Source organism: Vipera ursinii (genome assembly GCF_947247035.1).
Source record: "Vipera ursinii genome assembly, chromosome: 2".
NCBI lineage: Eukaryota > Metazoa > Chordata > Lepidosauria > Squamata > Viperidae > Vipera > Vipera ursinii.
In genome coordinates this window covers 147,748,069-147,764,763 of record NC_139513.1, presented here as the reverse complement: position 1 = coordinate 147,764,763, position 16,695 = coordinate 147,748,069, and the positions used below count along the sequence as shown (strand labels likewise).

Below are 16,695 nucleotides of genomic sequence, written 5' to 3'. Positions count from 1 at the left end.
GTATGGCCATAATTGGGACCAGAATTTCTGTTGCTAAGCAAGAGGGGTTGTGAAGAGAGTCGTGCCAGGTTTTACGGCCTTTTTTGAGCTCGCTTGACAAAGCGGCCTTCGGAAAGGGTGATCATGTGACCATGGGACGCTGCATGTAGATACATGCCAGTTGCCAAGCACCCAAATTTTGATTAGATGTTGCGCTAGTTGTAAAGTCTCTATTTCAGTGTCATTGTAACTTTCAATAGTTGCTAAACGAAAGATTGTTGAGGATTATCTGTGTTTGTGACCCAACAGCTACTAAAACGGAGTGGCGGGGGCCCGAATCAGAATCTGCCTCTGAAAGTGCCTGGCAAACAAATGCACAAGTGAGGGACTTATTTCATCAAGGTTGCAGATAGAAATGCGTGCACCCAATGAGAAAGAACACAATTTAAAGGAGGCCTTTGACTTTCCATCACTTTATTCTGTAAAAATAGAAAAGTTCCCCCCCCCCCCCCACAATCTGTGGCACAGCTGGGAGTGCAGGGGCCGGGGAGAGTCCTGTAAAATACCATGGAAAGCTGGTTATGTAAACATCAAAGAAGGGCCTCACCCTTCCCCCCCACTTTTTTTTCTATCCCACCCCACCACAAACAGACTCCATTTTAAGGCCCAGGGGTATTTATTTTGACAGCTTATTTTAGGGGGGGGGGAAAGAAACCAAGACCATTCAGCGGGAGGCTCTGTTCCTTGGTGCGCTGCAATCTGTCAACACTTGCTCTGCAGGGGGAAGGGCCAAGCTCTAACTCCCTTTACTACCCGTTCCCTGGTGTAAACATAAGTCAATAAATAAAATCTCCTCAAGGGTTGCCCTGCTCATGGCAGGCAAGGGAAAGAAAGCAGCATCTTGAGCTGCAGAGGTTGCTAACTTATCCCACCCTGCAGCCTCTCCCAGAGGCAAAGCGACCCCCTCCCACCACTCTTCTTTTCTCCCCGATGAAGGCTTTCCAGAGGAAGAGAAGGAAGGGAGGTCAGGACAGAAGAGTAGCTGGTCATGGCAAAGCACTAAGCAGAGGGCAATAACTTGATATAACAACTCCTTCCTTCCTGCCCCACCCCACCCCCAACTTTGTAGTGTTTGGGTTTTTACAAATTCCTATTGCTGGGGCAGGAGAGGCTTTGCGGAGGAGACTTTTGCCCTCTAGCGATAAGGGAAGAGAGCTTTTGCCGGGCTTGCGGTTTTTTTGTCCCTGGAGTTGTGAGAGAGGAGCAAAAATGGCTCCTCCTCTCAGCCTGGGGGAGGGAAATCAAGCTTCCTGGAGCTGAAGTGGTCCTCCTGCTCCGTCCAAAGTGCTGCAGAAAGAGAAGTAAAGGCAAGTTAAGGCAAGCCGTGACCACCCACCCGGCTTGCTTTTATCCTCCTAGAGGGTGACTCACTTCTCCTTGACAAGGGCAGAAGGGGGCCCTGAGAGACGGCAAACAGGTTCAAGTCTGTAACTCTGCACCCCCACACCGCCCCTTATCTTCATGATATCTTTGGTATCTAGTGTCCTTTGGGGTCTGTTTCCCAGAATTCTTAGCACCGGGGTCATAAGCATCCCAAGCAACAGATACAACCCCCAACCCACCCCAACCCTGCTATACCTCTGCCTTAGGATGGGGAGACAGAGGGAAGGAACGCTGCCCCCTCCCTAAATCCCACTATGGGATCCACTCTCTGCCCTGCGGTAATAACACATTAGCACTTTATAAAGCTAACCAAAAGGAGCCTCTCCCCACCCCCCCACCCCCAAGAATTGGCATAGCTTGCCGGAATCCATCAGAGATGGATATTAATACAGGCACACCCTAAGGCGACACCTATAGGGATGCCTACGTAGAAGTCCTGCCTTTATCTCTCCATTCCCCAACATTATTGGTCCAAGGTCCCTGGTGTGCAATGGGGAGACGAAGGGCTGTGTGTTCCTCTGTTGGTCTTCAGATTCTTGAATAAATAGCATCCCAGGCGCCTGGGTTCTTGGCTTGCAAGGCAGAAGAACTTTAGACTGGGTTGAAGGAGGAACCAAGAAACCACTCATTAGAGTCTCCATCGGCTCTTGGGATCCCTCTTTTCTCAGAGGCCAGTTTGGGGGAGTGGAGGGGGGAAATTGCACATCTGGAGCTCATCCCATTTCGAAAAGGAGGACCTCAAAGCTGTAGCCCCTTTGGGGCTTCCCAGGTTCTGAAACATTTGGCTTGAAGCGGCTTGACTCATCCGGACAGGCAACCTGGGGGCTTTGGCAACGCTCTGGGGTTGGGAGAAAAGGCTTCTGAATAGACATCCAAGGCCCCAAAGAAAAAGATTAAGGCAAGAGGCATCCAGCCCACGTCACCAAACACAGAGGAGAAGAGAGGAACAGGTTGTGGCTGCCTCCTAGCTCATCTTAAGGGCTGTCCTGATGCCCGACTCTGGCAGATGAACCAAGAGCAGGAAAGGCAAGCCTAAAACTGTGTCCAGGAGGAAATGGGCCATGGGGAGGCAGAGATGAGACACAGAAGACCCTCTTCTCCCAGCCTTTCTCAGCCTAGATCCAGGCTTTCTTTTGAGGTGCTAAGGGGCCTCCTCTGGGCTTTTGGTGTCAGCTGGGCTCTCCTCAGTGTTCGGGGCTTCTGCCGAAGTTGGAGGTTGTGACAGCTCATCTTCAAACATTTCAGGATTTTCCAGCATCTCTCGGATGAGTGGTGGCATGGGACCAGGGATCTCCATCTTCAAGGTGATGGCCCGTTCAGCACCTGTTGAAGAGGAGAAGAGGGGAGTGGGTAGCACTGGACGATGGGAGTTTCCCCACGAAGCCCATCAGGTAATAAGAGAGGCTGCATTATTTTTCACCAAGAACAGTTGCCACAAGCTAGTCCTCAGCTTACAACAGTTCATCTAGTGGCCATTCAAAGTTACAATGGCACTGGGGGGAAAAGTGACTTATGACCATTTTTCCTACTTATGACTGTAACAGCATCATCATGGATGCTCACGTGATCCAAATTCAGACGCTTGGCAACTTACTTCTATTTGTGACCGCTGCAGTGCCCCGGGGTCACGTGTGATCACCTTTTGTGAACCTCTGACAAGCAAAATCAAAGGGGAAGCCAGATTCACTTAACAACCAGGTTATTAACCTAACAACTACAGCGATCTACTTAACAACTGTGGCAAGGAAGGTCGTTAAATGGGGCAAAATTCACTTAACAAATGTCTCACTTAGCAACAAACATTTTGGGCTCAATTTTGTTCGTAAGTTGAGGACTGCCTGTACTGCAAACTCAGAGCAGCTACCAATGTATCTAGCACTTCAGTTTACACATTGGCTGCCTGCACGTATATCCAAGACCCTTCATAGCCTCTGTGGAAGGAACCAAAAACTTAAGTGAAGGGGTTATATCAAAGCTGTCAAGGAAGCACTTGCAGGGGACAACTCCTCCTTTTTCCAAAGCTTTTGGAAGAGTCCTTCCATCGACCACCAGTTACAGGATATGCTATGAGCAAGAGGCAGAGTCAACCAGATCAGTGGGCTTGCTCCACACTGCAGCAAGCAAAATGGTGACAGCAATTAAAAATAGTACCCATTTATATCTCTTCTACCATAAGTCTCTGGTTCCTAGAGTGAGATACAGTGTTTAGAAACTGCTTCAGGCATCTTGGGAGTGCCCCATGGCCAAAAATCCCAATATATATACAGCCAGCTCCAATGATCTTACGCTCCCAAATGAGAATGTTCTGTTTTACCTTTGGTACTGATCCCCCGCAGGTCAGTAATTTTCATTAGCATGCGGGGAAACATGTAAGGCTTGTTGGGCCGACGTCGGCGCGCATAAATCTTCAGTGCTTCCAGCAACGGTTCCTGTAACTTATCTACCTTTTCCGGCTCTTCCAGGTCCATTCGATCTATGTGGGGAAAAGAAAGACTATGATGTGTTTGTTCTGCTGAACATGCTAGGCTGGCCTTGACTGTTTCATGGAATACACGGAACACCAGTTTTCATCCCAGGACGAACATCCTTAATCCTTCTGGATTGCAGGGCAAGGGGGAAAAAAAAAAGCAAAACCCATAAACAACCCCCCAAAACAATTAGGTAATAGGAAGCCTAGATGGGGTTTCTGCTTGACCAAGCTCCAGACAAAGACACTTCACTGTCGCCTCCTTTTTGTCATTACATGCTGTTGTTTTTTTTCCTTTCATAAGTGGGAATGGGATACTAGTACCATGTCAGGAAGGAAGGAAAGAAGGAAGGAAGGAAGGAAGGAAGGAAGGAAGGAAGGAAGGAAGGAAGGAAGGAAGGAAGGAAGGAAGGAAGGAAGGAAGGAGAGGGAAGGTCTGAGGGAAGTCCTGCCTTAGTCCTGCCCTGCTGCCCTTTCACCATCCCCTTGCCCCCTCCTCCTGGCCTATCCTGGGGGAGTCTCCCATCCTATTCCTAAGGAAGCTTTGGATACAAAGCCAGGTCTCCTCACATGGAGAGGGAGTGGGCCTCCCTCTTGACATTGCCCTCATACCCATCATGAGCAACCTGGCTAAGGAGAGCAAGTGCAGTAGCAGCAGCCTTGAGGAGGAGGTAAGTGCAGCTGGGCACCCCCTTGGGGAAGTGGGGCTGGGCTTAGTGCCGTGGGTGCTTGAGGGCCGGGCTGGGCGTTTGACCTCCATGCCATCATCCAGCCACCACCACCCCGGCATGGCCTGAGAGGAACAGTGAGGCTCTTCCAGTGGACCATGCCTTGGCACTTGCCCTGGTCCCACCCCCTTCTGCCAGAGACCCTCAGATCTGTCCCACTCCTGCCCTGGACCCCATAGGCACCCTTGACGCGAACAATGTAGAGCTGGCCATGCCCACCGAGTAGGCCACACCCACTCCAGCCATGCCTACCCAGTAGGCCGCACCCACCCTGGCCACACACACCCCACCCCACCACCGCCCCCAAGGGCAACCGCAATGCTGATGCGGACCTGAGTGAAATTGAGTTTGACACCCCTGGACTAGTCCATGAGGAGAGAAACTGGGTGGGTGATTGCTCCAGGGGACAGAGTAGTTCTCCAACCCATTTTTGAAGGCAGACCTCTGCAGATGAATTGTAGCACTGCTCCTGAAAACATCTTACGAAAAGACTTCTTAGTAATGTCTTCCCCAGAGACTGGATTGATGGGCACTGAGGCGAAGGTAGAAGTGACTGTATAAGAAAGCACGGCACATTCGCATGCATGCCCACTCCCCACTTCTTCACTGCATCTTTCAAAACTTATCTGTTCACGATCAACTACCTTCGCCCACGACATAATTTCTAAAGCAAATTCTCTGTCATCGAAATAAATAAAACCTGACAGAAAAAATACGAAAGAACACAACTCGGTTTATGTAATCATACCTACGGATTGGTTTGTCTAGGGCACGACTGTCCCTCCTCCTCCTCCTTTTAATTTAGAAATTATTTCATTTTAATTGCTACTAGTTTTTAGACTTTACAGTGGCCCATGCCAATGTTTTTCCTACTTCGTTCCTACAGATCTGCCTCTGCCCCTCTTCTGAAGTTCCCCCAGGGAAGTTAAGAGCATTCTTCTCCAAAGCGAAGTTTCCATTCAATCCAAGTTGATACGGAAAAGATGCAGGGATGCGGGAGCTGCACTCGAGGTATTACCTCCACAGATGAGGCAGATCGCGCTGAGCAGGCCTGTCTCGGTGTCATCCATTTCAAGGGGAAGCAATTGCCCAGCAAAGGCAAAAACCAAGTCAGTGAGAGGCCCAAAGCCAGCATTATGCATCTGGGTACGGTTCAAAGTCAGCCCATCTGAGAAGGTCATCGTGTCTTGTTCTGGAGTGTAGCGGATACAAATACGGAGCATCTGCAGAGGGGGGAGAGGACAGAAATAAAGTCACCGGATAAACATACTCTAGGGAGACCAACCTTGTTTTTTCCCCTCCTCTTGTTTATTTCTGGTACTCCTATAATATCCAATAAAGAGACTCTTTGGGCTCCATACGTGTTTTGAAACTTTTTCACTGTGCAAAATGCCGTTTCCTGAGAACATCAGCCTTTCCAATAAATGTTGGCCTTTCCTCCTACAATTATATGTTTGGAAAATGCCCAGCAAAACCTCAGTAACCAAAGCTGAGCAAAAATTCTTGACCTCAAAAAAATAAAATAAATCTGTAGAGGGGAATGAGTTTCCCATGCTTCTGCCTAGCCCTCCCAGCATTCACAGATGCATGAATTATTCAAGCATGGGTTTCAATGTGAGTTACCTAGACACACTTATACTTTGGGGGTCTCCTTGGAACCTTGGGTCTTAAAAAAAATCGTCTTGGTCTGTTTAAGGCCAAATATGTATACCCACCCCAAGTCCATGAAGGCCATTTCCCCCCCCCGCCCCGCCCAGCTCACACACACACCCCTCCACCAGGTTCTGCAGCTCTGTCCCTCACCAGGATGTCCAAGCACGCTGCCTTCAGCAAAGTAATTTGGTCAGCAATGCTGAGGGTGGTAAAGCCGGGTAGGCGTTTGGCAAACTCTACTATCTTGATGATGCATTTGGTGGCCAGTTCGCTGAATTTGTCCCATAGTCCCAGATCCAGCTGAACTCGGTGATCAGCACTGGAGTTCTGGAAGAAAAGAGCCGTCAGGCATTACAATTGCTTTCTCTTTTTCCACACCTCACGTTCCTCTCTGGGGACACAAACAGGACAATGTTGCTCCCAAAGTCAGCATTCCTGTTCTGCCCCTCCGACTGGTCTCCTCCAGCTTAGCAGCTATAAGTAGCTTGGGAATGCAATTCCCAGGATATCCATTATGGATGAGAATTATGGGAGTTCCAGTCCCAAGATGAAGCCAACAGGGTGAACCCTATGTTGCAAAATGCTGTTGAGATAGTGAACACTGTAGAAGCTGGTTTTAGTATCCAAAAAGAAATTTGGGAGCAAAGATAAATTATTATTATTATATAAGGTTGACTCAGCCTTCCATCCTTCCGAGGTAGGTAAAATGAGGACCCAGATTGTTGGGGGCAATTAAGCTGACTTTGTAATAATGCCGCTTGGGGTGTGTGTGTGTGAAAGCCCTAATAAGCAGGCATATACATAGAATGAAGGCTACTGCTAAGCTTGTAAGCCGCCCTGAGTCTTCGGAGAAGGGCGGGATATAAATGAAATTAAAATAAAAAATAAAATAAAAATTATTATTTTCTTAACCCTACGGGCATTTTTCTCTGTTGTCTTCCCCACTCTTTTCTCCCCTTCCATTTTCCTTTCTTCTTAAAAATAGTAACTCTAAGAAAAGGGACAGTATTACCTTTGCTGCTAACTGAGCAAATCGACAAAGCAAATGACAAGCTGCGCATCTAAGCCTAACTCATGAGAAGACTTAGGAATTCCCACATATGGGATGGGGACACCATGATCCTCCTGCTGGCTGAACTGATGAGAGTTGGCATCTTAGCCATCTAGAGCAGGGGTGTCAAACTGCTGGCCCAGGGGAAGCCACAACCCATCCCACTGCCGGCAATGGCAAAACATTGCACGACGTCACGTGACGTCACGAGTTTGACATGTCTGATCTAGAGGGTCACAGCTGCCCCATCGCTGGATCAGTATATTTTCACTTTTTTAAAAAAAAAATTCCATTTATATTAATTGTAATATCTACTATTAATAGCTTGAGAGAATTGGACTACTATGTTCTGTTGTGTCCTGTATTCTCTTAACCAAGATTGCTCAAAGTAAAAGTTTTATAAGTGGAAGGGAAGAAGCTAGAATTATAGATGGCTTTGCATGGAGTGGAAGGTTGGTTACTGAAAAAGCTATGAAGGAAATAAAGAATTCATAAAAATAAGTGGAATTTTTAGCAATTGATTCAACACTGAGCAGGGTCTAAGACAGGGCTCTGCGACGTTTCCTTTGTTGTTTAATGGATAAATGTATAAGGAATTGTGATGGACTTAAATAAGAGCTAAGTGGGAATATCACTGTGTATTTTTTTTTAATGTAGATGATACCATATTTTGGTGAGACCCATAATGATTTGTCGTGAACTTTGGACAGTTTGTATGATGTTATTTATTTTTAATTTTTATTTTAATTCCATTTATATCCCGCCCTTCTCCGAAGACTCAGGGCGGCTTACAAGCTTAGCAGTAGCCTTCATTCTATGTATATGCATGCTTGTTAGGGCTTTCAGCCCCCCCCAAGTGGCATTATTACAAAGTCAGCTTATTGCCCCCAACAATCTGGGTCCTCATTTTACCTACCTCGGAAGGATGGAAGGCTGAGTCAACCTTGAGCCTGGTGGGATGCGAACCTGCACTAATTGCAGGCAGCTGGTGTTACTTAAGGAGGCATTAGCCCACTGCTCCACCAAGGCTCTATGAGAAGTATAGATGTGAAAATCCGTCAAAGATGTCTCAAAGATGAAAGTATTTATGTGTAATTGGAAAAAATGGAGTGAATGATTGCACATTACATAGATGGCAAAAAACTAGTACAAGCAGATGAATTCATGTACCTTAATGAGGTTTTTGGTAAAGAGAAAAACATTGATGGAGAAATTGTAAGGTGCAAATACAGAGGAAAGGCGATAACATGTGATTGCTGTGAGAAATAAACGTTCTGTGGCAATGAGAATGACTACGTACAGTAATCTAACAGATATTTATTTAATAAACTTAAGAGCCAAAGGATCAATTTTGCATTTGAATTTCACTCTCAAAATAATGTATAAATACATTATTCCTGTGATTTGTTTGAATAAATGATATTTTGTGTCATTTTCATCTATTTACATTAATTGTGTAATTGCATAATTACACAAATGATTACAATTTATGCAAATGGCATGCAAACATCACTTGCGCAGGCATCACGCATTATGTAAAATGCATCAATTACATGAATTTGGATTTAACAGACATTCAGATTTAACAGACACCTTTTCCCTCTAAATGGTCTGTTCAACTGAGGTTTTATTATATATGGCTATGTTTTGCCTACTTTTTTATATGAGACTAGGCCATGTCAGGAGAAAATAAAAAGGAAGTGAGGATCTAAGCACTGTGTGTGTGTGTGTGTGTTAAAATAAGAAGCAATGCGGTCAACGATTGAATGAATGTAATATTGAATGAATGAATACAAAAGTGAGGGACCAATATGAAAGAAGTTTTTTGAGTGGCATGTAACAAAAAAAGAACAGTATGGATGGAATTGCAAAAACAAGATTATGAAGGGAGCAAAACAGTTTAAGAGGAAAAGGAAGCGAGAAAGTTGGTTGGATACAACTGATAGGATACTCCAAAAGAGAAAGTTGAGAATTTACAAAACAAAAGACTAGGTATGAAATATTGTACGGGCCTGCTTTTATTTGACTTGCTGTTTCTTACTCTTTTTGTATGTGCTACATAACATTGCTTATCCTGAAAGGAAACAGCTTAATGGGATGGGTATGCACATACAGATTATTGATTAATCTTGGACAAATAAGAAATAGTACTTGATCTTTGGATGTGGTTTTCCTTTTGTCTTGCTACTCTGATCATTGTCCTATCTCCATGGCTGCCTTTATCAAGTTTTAAGCTAACTAGAGTTAACATTAACAGGTTTGTTCAGATTTCTGATGACAAGGCATATCGTGGTGGTGTAAGATAGAAGTAAAGCTTCCAAATTCCTCCTTGTGGCTTAGCAGAGGAAGTGGGGGGGGGGGGAAAGCACACAACCCAGGAGGTTTTGATTTTGTGGTTTAGCTCACCCGCATAATATGCTGTGAAACAAAATGTTAAGTGCCACAACTCCAATACGACGCTGTGGGTTCAGCCAAGGCTAGAAGTACCCAGGGTTTTCTAATGTCCCCTGCACTTTGGATTACATTCTCAAAAGAGTAGGTTGCAGTCATTACCGTGGTGTATTTGCCCAACTGGCAAAGAGATGGGAAGGTTTCCTGATGAGCTTTGCTGACCTTCTGGATGAGCTCTTCCATTTCAGGTGTCATTTCATAGCTATCTACCACCACTTCCTCTTTCACATCCTTTTTCTTCTTATTGCGGTCATTCCTCACAGCTGAAAGACGAGAGAGGGTAAAAGTGATGGGAAAGGATATTTTTAATTGACCATACGGAGAAACTTCCCAACAGTCAGGACAATTAACCAGTGGAACAGCTTGCCTTCAGATGCTGCAGGGGCTTCATCACTCGAGGTTTTTAAGAAGAGACTGGACAGCCACTTGTCTGAAATGATATAGGGTTAGGGTGGACTTAGGCTTGAGCAGCAGGCTGGACTAGAAGACCTCCAAGGTCCCTTCCAGCTCTATTCTGATTCTGAATTTATATCTCCAGAAAAGACCATGGTGGGGTAATGGCTGAAATGTTACCGTTGACTTAGGCAGTACAATAGAAATGGAAATGCTGGATAGCTTCTAAGACAGGGGTCCCCAATCCCTGGGCCGTGGACCGGTACCAGTCTGTGGCCCACTGGGAACCCAATCGTGCAAGCAGTGGGCAAGCACGCAAAGCTTCATTTGTGCATGCATGACAACTAAGTTGTGCATGCAAAACATTCCCTCCCCTCCCTGCCAACGCTACTGCTGCCGCTGGTGCCAACAACGCTGCAGTGGGTCAGTGGAAACAGAAAGGTTTTTTTTGGGGGGGGGCATTGTTCCAAAATCTTTTTTCCCCCAGGAGAAAAAGTACTGCATACAATCCAGATCTTTCACCTCTTCGGAGAAAATGTATGTAAAAAAGGAGGAGAAAGGCAACCCAGAGCACTCCGTGGCAGCTTTTGAACTGTAATTCCCATCAGACCCAGCCAGCAGAGCCATTGGCAAGACTTCTGGGAGCCATAATCCAAAACATCTGGAGGGCACAAAGTGGCCTGTTCCTTCCATAAAATATCTTCAGAGGGTTTGCCAACATTTTTTTTCCCCTCCTACAGACTGACCTTCTCTCTTAAGCCTCAACTGCTGTATTGGTTTGTTTAGGATTATCATATCGGGGCTGTAAAAATCCAGGCAACCACTGAACGGCAACAAAGGGTTAGAGACAATGAAGACAGCTGATAGTTTAAATAGCTGCTAACCTCTAAAGGAACAGGCAGACAGCTGCATTTAAATGTACTCTGCTTGTCTTTCTGATGACAGGAAAGAATAACAGCATCAAACTGGTTCCTCTGGTTGCTCAGCCTGAATCTGCTATGGTTACAAGGGAGGCAACTGTTGCTGCCCTTACAGTATTAATGGGACAACTTTCCCTTCTGACTTAGCGCAGCAGGAAAACAACCATTAATCACTTTTCCTAATGCGTGACAGAGTGGATTTGGGCAAGTGTGGGTGAATGGTCTGGAATGTTATGCTTAAGTCACCTGCTAAATCACCCAACAGGTACAGGAGGGGAGGTCTGCCTGGCTATTTCTGGAAAAAAAAATATCCTAGACCAGTGGTGGCATGCCAGAGGTGTCACTCAGAGCCCTCTCTGTGGGCCCACGTGCCGTTGCCCGAGCCCCACCTCCCCCTGCAGCCCCCTTCTCACCAGCAACACCCCCGGAGGAGAGTCACCCCTGAGCGCGGCCCACATGGAGCATCGCAGCCAAGAACATGGCAGCTGGGCAGCGGGGACAAGACTGCGCCCTTGCGCCCCATCGCACGCAGATGATGCTCCGGGGTGCAGATGGAGGGCATGGCTGCCATGGCGCTGCTGGGCAATCTGCTGCAGCGGGCTGCGGAGGCGGTGGGTGGCCCTGTGGGCGGAATGGGGGACGGGGATGGGCCAGGGCGGGGAAGTTTTGGGGCACTCACTCTCTAAAAGGTTTGCCATCACTGTCCTAGACAGTGCTGAGAAACTGACCCAGAGAAGATGATGGGATGAAGCAGGAGGGAATGACTGACAAGTTAACTCCATCCTCAACGTACACAGCAAGGAAATGGCGGTGTCCAGTTCTGCTTTTCTGGCAAAGAAAACCTGGATATAACCTGGGGATGCGTTTGGAGCTGGAATGCAGGGAATAAAGCGATGCCCATCTCCTCATTCCCAATAATAAAAACGATAAAAAGTCCAACCACCAAAATCAAAAGCCTCTTCTTTGAACAAGCAGTAGAGAACCTAGAATGTGCCTGGTTGTGATGGAATCAGCAAACATCAAATTGCAGAATCTGGTTTCTTCTTTCTAGTTTAAATAAACCTTCTGGCCAGACACAGAATTAGTGCAAAGTATTGACCTTGGTTGTTGTTGTTGTTGTTTGGTTTTTTTAAAAAAAAATACAGGTCTAGGTATCTTTCAAAAGAGCATTAAGCTCCTGTTTGTAAAGAGCCCAAAGTGCCCTGATAGGCACTTTGACGTGGGCCAATCAAGCACTTTGTGGGCAAATGCCTTTCCCAATGTCAAATTCCTTGTCTCTTTTGCAGCCCTGGCCAAAATGGCCGTTCAGGTCACTTTCCATCCACTGGATGAGGAAGGGCATGCAAAAGGAGGCTGTGGGAGGATTGCCATCCTTTGCATTGCCAACAAACACAGCAGCCTACAAGAGTGAATAGAAGCTGGGCCCATCCCTCTCCATCAGCAATTCTTTTCATTGATGAAGCATGCCAGAGCACATCCATCTCAAAAACTGTGTCAGGAGAAGATGGAAAACATTACTTTAAAACTGGAAGGGCTGGGCTGGGAATGAGACAAAAACAACTTGATGAGGGAATGCCATAAAAAAAAGTCACCAGCAGATGTTCATGCCTGGGTAGGATGGTATGAGAGTAAACAGACTGAGGTATGCTCTATTCTCCTCCCAAAAGTATTATTGTACTCTATACCACCTCAGACTATTTGTCCACCAAGCAGCAGTTCTCCAGGATTTTGACCAGATAATCTTTCCCATGACCTCTCCGAGCCTTTTTTTTTGAAACTGGAGAGCTCTGGAATTCAAACTGGGATTGTCCGCATGCAAACAGCTCTGCCCAAAAGCAGCCGTCCTTCGTGTCAGACTCCTAGTCACTTTGCCATCCTTCTAGTGTTGCTTGACCCTTGGGGATACTCTAAACAGTGCTCCTCAGGGGAGAATTTTAACAGAAGTAGCTTCCCCATTGCTGTACCTTGGAGTAGGGAGGGGAAAAATCCAGCCCTTTGTCAATTACCCCATGCCATGCTGTGCTGCCACCACGTGGCTGTTCTTGGGAAATTATAATATGTTAATTGGGTCTGCCAGTACCTCCTACCCTATGATGTATTTCTTTCTTTCTCTTTTTCAGCATAATCACGAGTTTGAGGTTTCAGATTCCACACCTCTGTCATCTCCCTAACCTCTAAGCCATGCAGTAAATTCTGCAATTCCAAAAAGATTACCGGTATCGCAGAATTGTTCCGAGAATGATGCTCAGTCAGAAGGATCATCTAAAGGGCTGGACAGAGAGACACAGGGATGCTGGAGACGTTGGGAAAGGAGGGTGGGTAGGGTTGCTGTACCTCACTTCAACCAACAAACAGAGTTGTTGCTTTCTCCAGTGTGGACCAATAACCAAGTCCAGAGCTTCTCCAGTGGCAGGAGAACACTCATATTTAATGCACAAAGTTCATTAAAAATAACTGCGAGGTTCTTGATTTCTCCTCACCCTAGACCTAGCATATTCCATGTCTGCAGACTCAAGCAAAACAAATCCAACCAAGTAGTGTCCTACAACTAGGAGTTTCAGGACATTCTATACTTTGTGGCAAGAGGTTCCACTGTGTGATGGCAAATACTGAGCAGTGTTGTCAAGCTCAAATGGGCTGGAGACCCTCAACAAGCCTTCCCTAGAAGAATGCCTGAGGCTTGTCAAATCTAATAGCTGAGATGATCCTGCAGGTACATGTAAGCCAAGCCAGGTGGGGCATTAAAGATAATAACCTGCACTTTGGACTAGGCCCAGAAACAAATCAGCAACTTGTACTGCAACTACAGCACCAGTCTTACCTGACTGTATCTTCTATCAATGCCTAGCAGAAGAGCCAATTAAAACTTATGATTTGTCTTCAGAGGTAGTCCGGAAAAAATAACTTTGAGGAAGGGGCGGAAGAACCACAACCAAAACAACAATCAGATTAAAAAAAAAACCAATCTGATTCCTGGACAGAAAAATAATTTCAAAAAGAGTCTCAGAGAAGATCCTCTCTAGTTCTCACAAAGATAAAGGGAGGGTGGAGATCAGTACATTTAGTCTTGCAAGATTCTGTTAACCTTTTACTCTAAAAGGTAATATTAGCATTCATAATTTTGGTTTCCTAGTCTGGCCAGCCTTGAAGAACTGACATCCTATGACCCAAATAGGTTGGAGGAAAAAACAGGAGAAAAGTGCACTATGTACATACACTGTTTTGAACTTCCATACAAAAGTCAGGATATAAATCATACAAATAAATCCAACCTGTCAGCAATCGAATCACCAGCCAACCCTGGGCAAAGCCTACCCAGATATTGTGTCTAATAGGAATCATAAGTCTAGGAGGAACCCAAATTGTGGATCCCATTTATTCTTGGCAGACAGCAACTCCAACTTACAGTATTTCATCTGAGCTTGTTTTGACCTCTCCACACACCTAACCACAATACTCAAGGTGGAATTTGACCAATGCAGAATCAAGTGGAACTGTTCTCATGATTTGGAAAACATTGCTTTTGTTGATTATGCATAGTTACTTTAACTATTGTTGAAGCCCATTACAGACCACCATCTGGATGGCTGGGTTAATACAATTTGCAATTTGCTTAATTTGATCAACCATTTGGGAGGGATTTGCACACTACAACAACATTAAAAGAGCTGGGTTCACACAACACAAAATGTAACCAGGTTAAAATTAACCACGCTGAGGATGTTTTAGGAATATAGCATTTAAATATCTAAGAGGTCTGGTTAAGCATGCCATGTGAACAGAACTGATGTGTATTTGCTTAGGAACTGCCTCAGGTTCCATCATGCAAAAATAGCAGAGGATACCTAAAATAAACAGTTTCAGATGATAATTTTAAACTTACCTCTCCCACACTGCTGGAGAGGAAAGAGAAAGAGAACAACAAACATGAATTAAGTGAAACCTGTAATTAGGAAACTGATAGTAATTACTAATTTGCCAGAAAACTTAGCAAGTACCTTAAATGACACAAGAGCATTACAAAGCTTTGAGCTTAGGCTCTACACAGGCATTTCCCCAAAGCTGTTTGGGGTTGTTATTAACTACTTGGAAGTATTTCACCTACCTTATTATATTTTAATCAGATATGGATTTTTAGAGAAAGAGTTGCTAACGAGGGGAGGTTTATGCTGCAACATCAATGTCACTAGTAGAGCAAGAGGCAAAGATACATAACTAACCTACTCTTCGTGCTATTTTTTAAAATACAAATCAAAATTATTAAAAAGCATTGTACAGGACAGTCATATGCCTCCACTTTGCACAATGCCCTAGGAATAAACCTCACGAATGAAACAGGACTTGCATCTGAGTAAAAACAGATGGGAATACTGTGTTATTAGCCACTCTTTTGGTTTGTTTCTGTGCACGGTGATGGGAACGGCAGGGATTTTAATCCACTTTCTGCAGTGACACAGTCTGCTTCAAAAGAGCATTTATAGTCACGGTGGTCATACAGACACTTTCCTTGTCCGGGAAGGCAATAAGCAGCCATTTGTCTGGCCTCTACCCAAGGCTATCTACTGCTCTACCAATTTCAGGGTGCCAAAATGGGGAGAGTTTCTATGTTGGTCTCCCTGTTAGCTGCAGAGTCTCCAAGGAAGAAGCCTAGATCTGGTGCCCTCTGGAGAAGGTATCTGGAGATGGCCCCAAGAGGGCTTCCTCTCCATTGGCGTGCATAGGGATGTTTTGCCCTCTCTCTCTTTCTTCTCTCTCTCTTCTCAGCCAGGGTACCCTCCTTCCCCTTCTTCTGAATCCTGCCAGCGCTCCTTCCTCACCGAGAGCCCTGGGTTGCGTGTGCACTCTCCTCGGCCTGAGCCTTCTCAGGCTGCCCTTCCTGTTCACCCCTGGATAAAGCGCCAGGGATCTGGGAACAGGATACGCCAATCGGCAGGATATACACTTATAGCCGCAGTCAGCACAATGCTGGTGGGGGGGGGGCGAGAGGAGACTGCCAGCCCAGGCATACCGCTCTCTGGAGGGGGGCTTTGCATGCAGACAACACCACTCCACTGCCTTAGGGGAGCTCTCCCTTAATCTCTCCCCCCCCACACACACAACTTCCCCCCTCCCCTCTTTTTTGTTTTTCACAGCGAGGTGTGTGTGGCGGCCACACAGTTTTGGAGAATGCATCTAGCTGGGATCTGTGTCCCTGCCCGTGGTCCCAAGCCTCATCTGAGCCCTACACAGAATCCAGAGGGAAAGGGGAAAAGCCTGGGCTGGCTCAGATCCCTTCGGCCATCCGTTTCCTGTCTCTGCAGTGACAACCCATCGGGATAACATTCTTCTTCATAGTTTCCCCCACCCTTGACACCACGCTCCTCTGGCCCCATCCTCTCTCTCTTCTCCTCCCCCCCCCCCGCCTCTCCCTTTAAAGTGACAGGCCCTCGGAAATAAATCGCCAGGTTTTGAGACCTAGACGTCCCTAATTAGGGGCTCTTAAAGAGGCGGTGATTAATGTGGGTCCTGGCTAAGGCCAGGGCAAAGACGTGCCTAAGCAGTTGGGAGTAAAAGCAACAGCCGCTGAGAGGCACTCTGTCTCCGAAAGGGCTGGGCCTTTTGACAGCCCTC

At 46.1% G+C, this 16,695-nt stretch overlaps 1 protein-coding gene across 4 annotated transcripts in view; it reads right to left on the bottom strand.

The window, feature by feature from the left end:
- Positions 1-677: 677 nt before the first annotated feature.
- Positions 678-16,695, bottom strand: part of RARG (retinoic acid receptor gamma) — a 139,258-nt gene continuing 123,240 nt past the window's right edge. For all 4 annotated transcript variants that reach the window (XM_083355015.1, XM_083355016.1, XM_083355017.1 and 1 more), the window contains 5 exons: positions 9,875-10,035; positions 6,421-6,597; positions 5,636-5,840; positions 3,737-3,895; positions 678-2,745 (listed from right to left, as the gene is read on the bottom strand). In XM_083355015.1, coding sequence (XP_083211141.1) covers positions 2,564-2,745; positions 3,737-3,895; positions 5,636-5,840; positions 6,421-6,597; positions 9,875-10,035 — 884 coding nt within the window. In that variant the 3' untranslated portion in view covers positions 678-2,563. The remainder of the gene's footprint in view (positions 2,746-3,736; positions 3,896-5,635; positions 5,841-6,420; positions 6,598-9,874; positions 10,036-16,695) is intronic.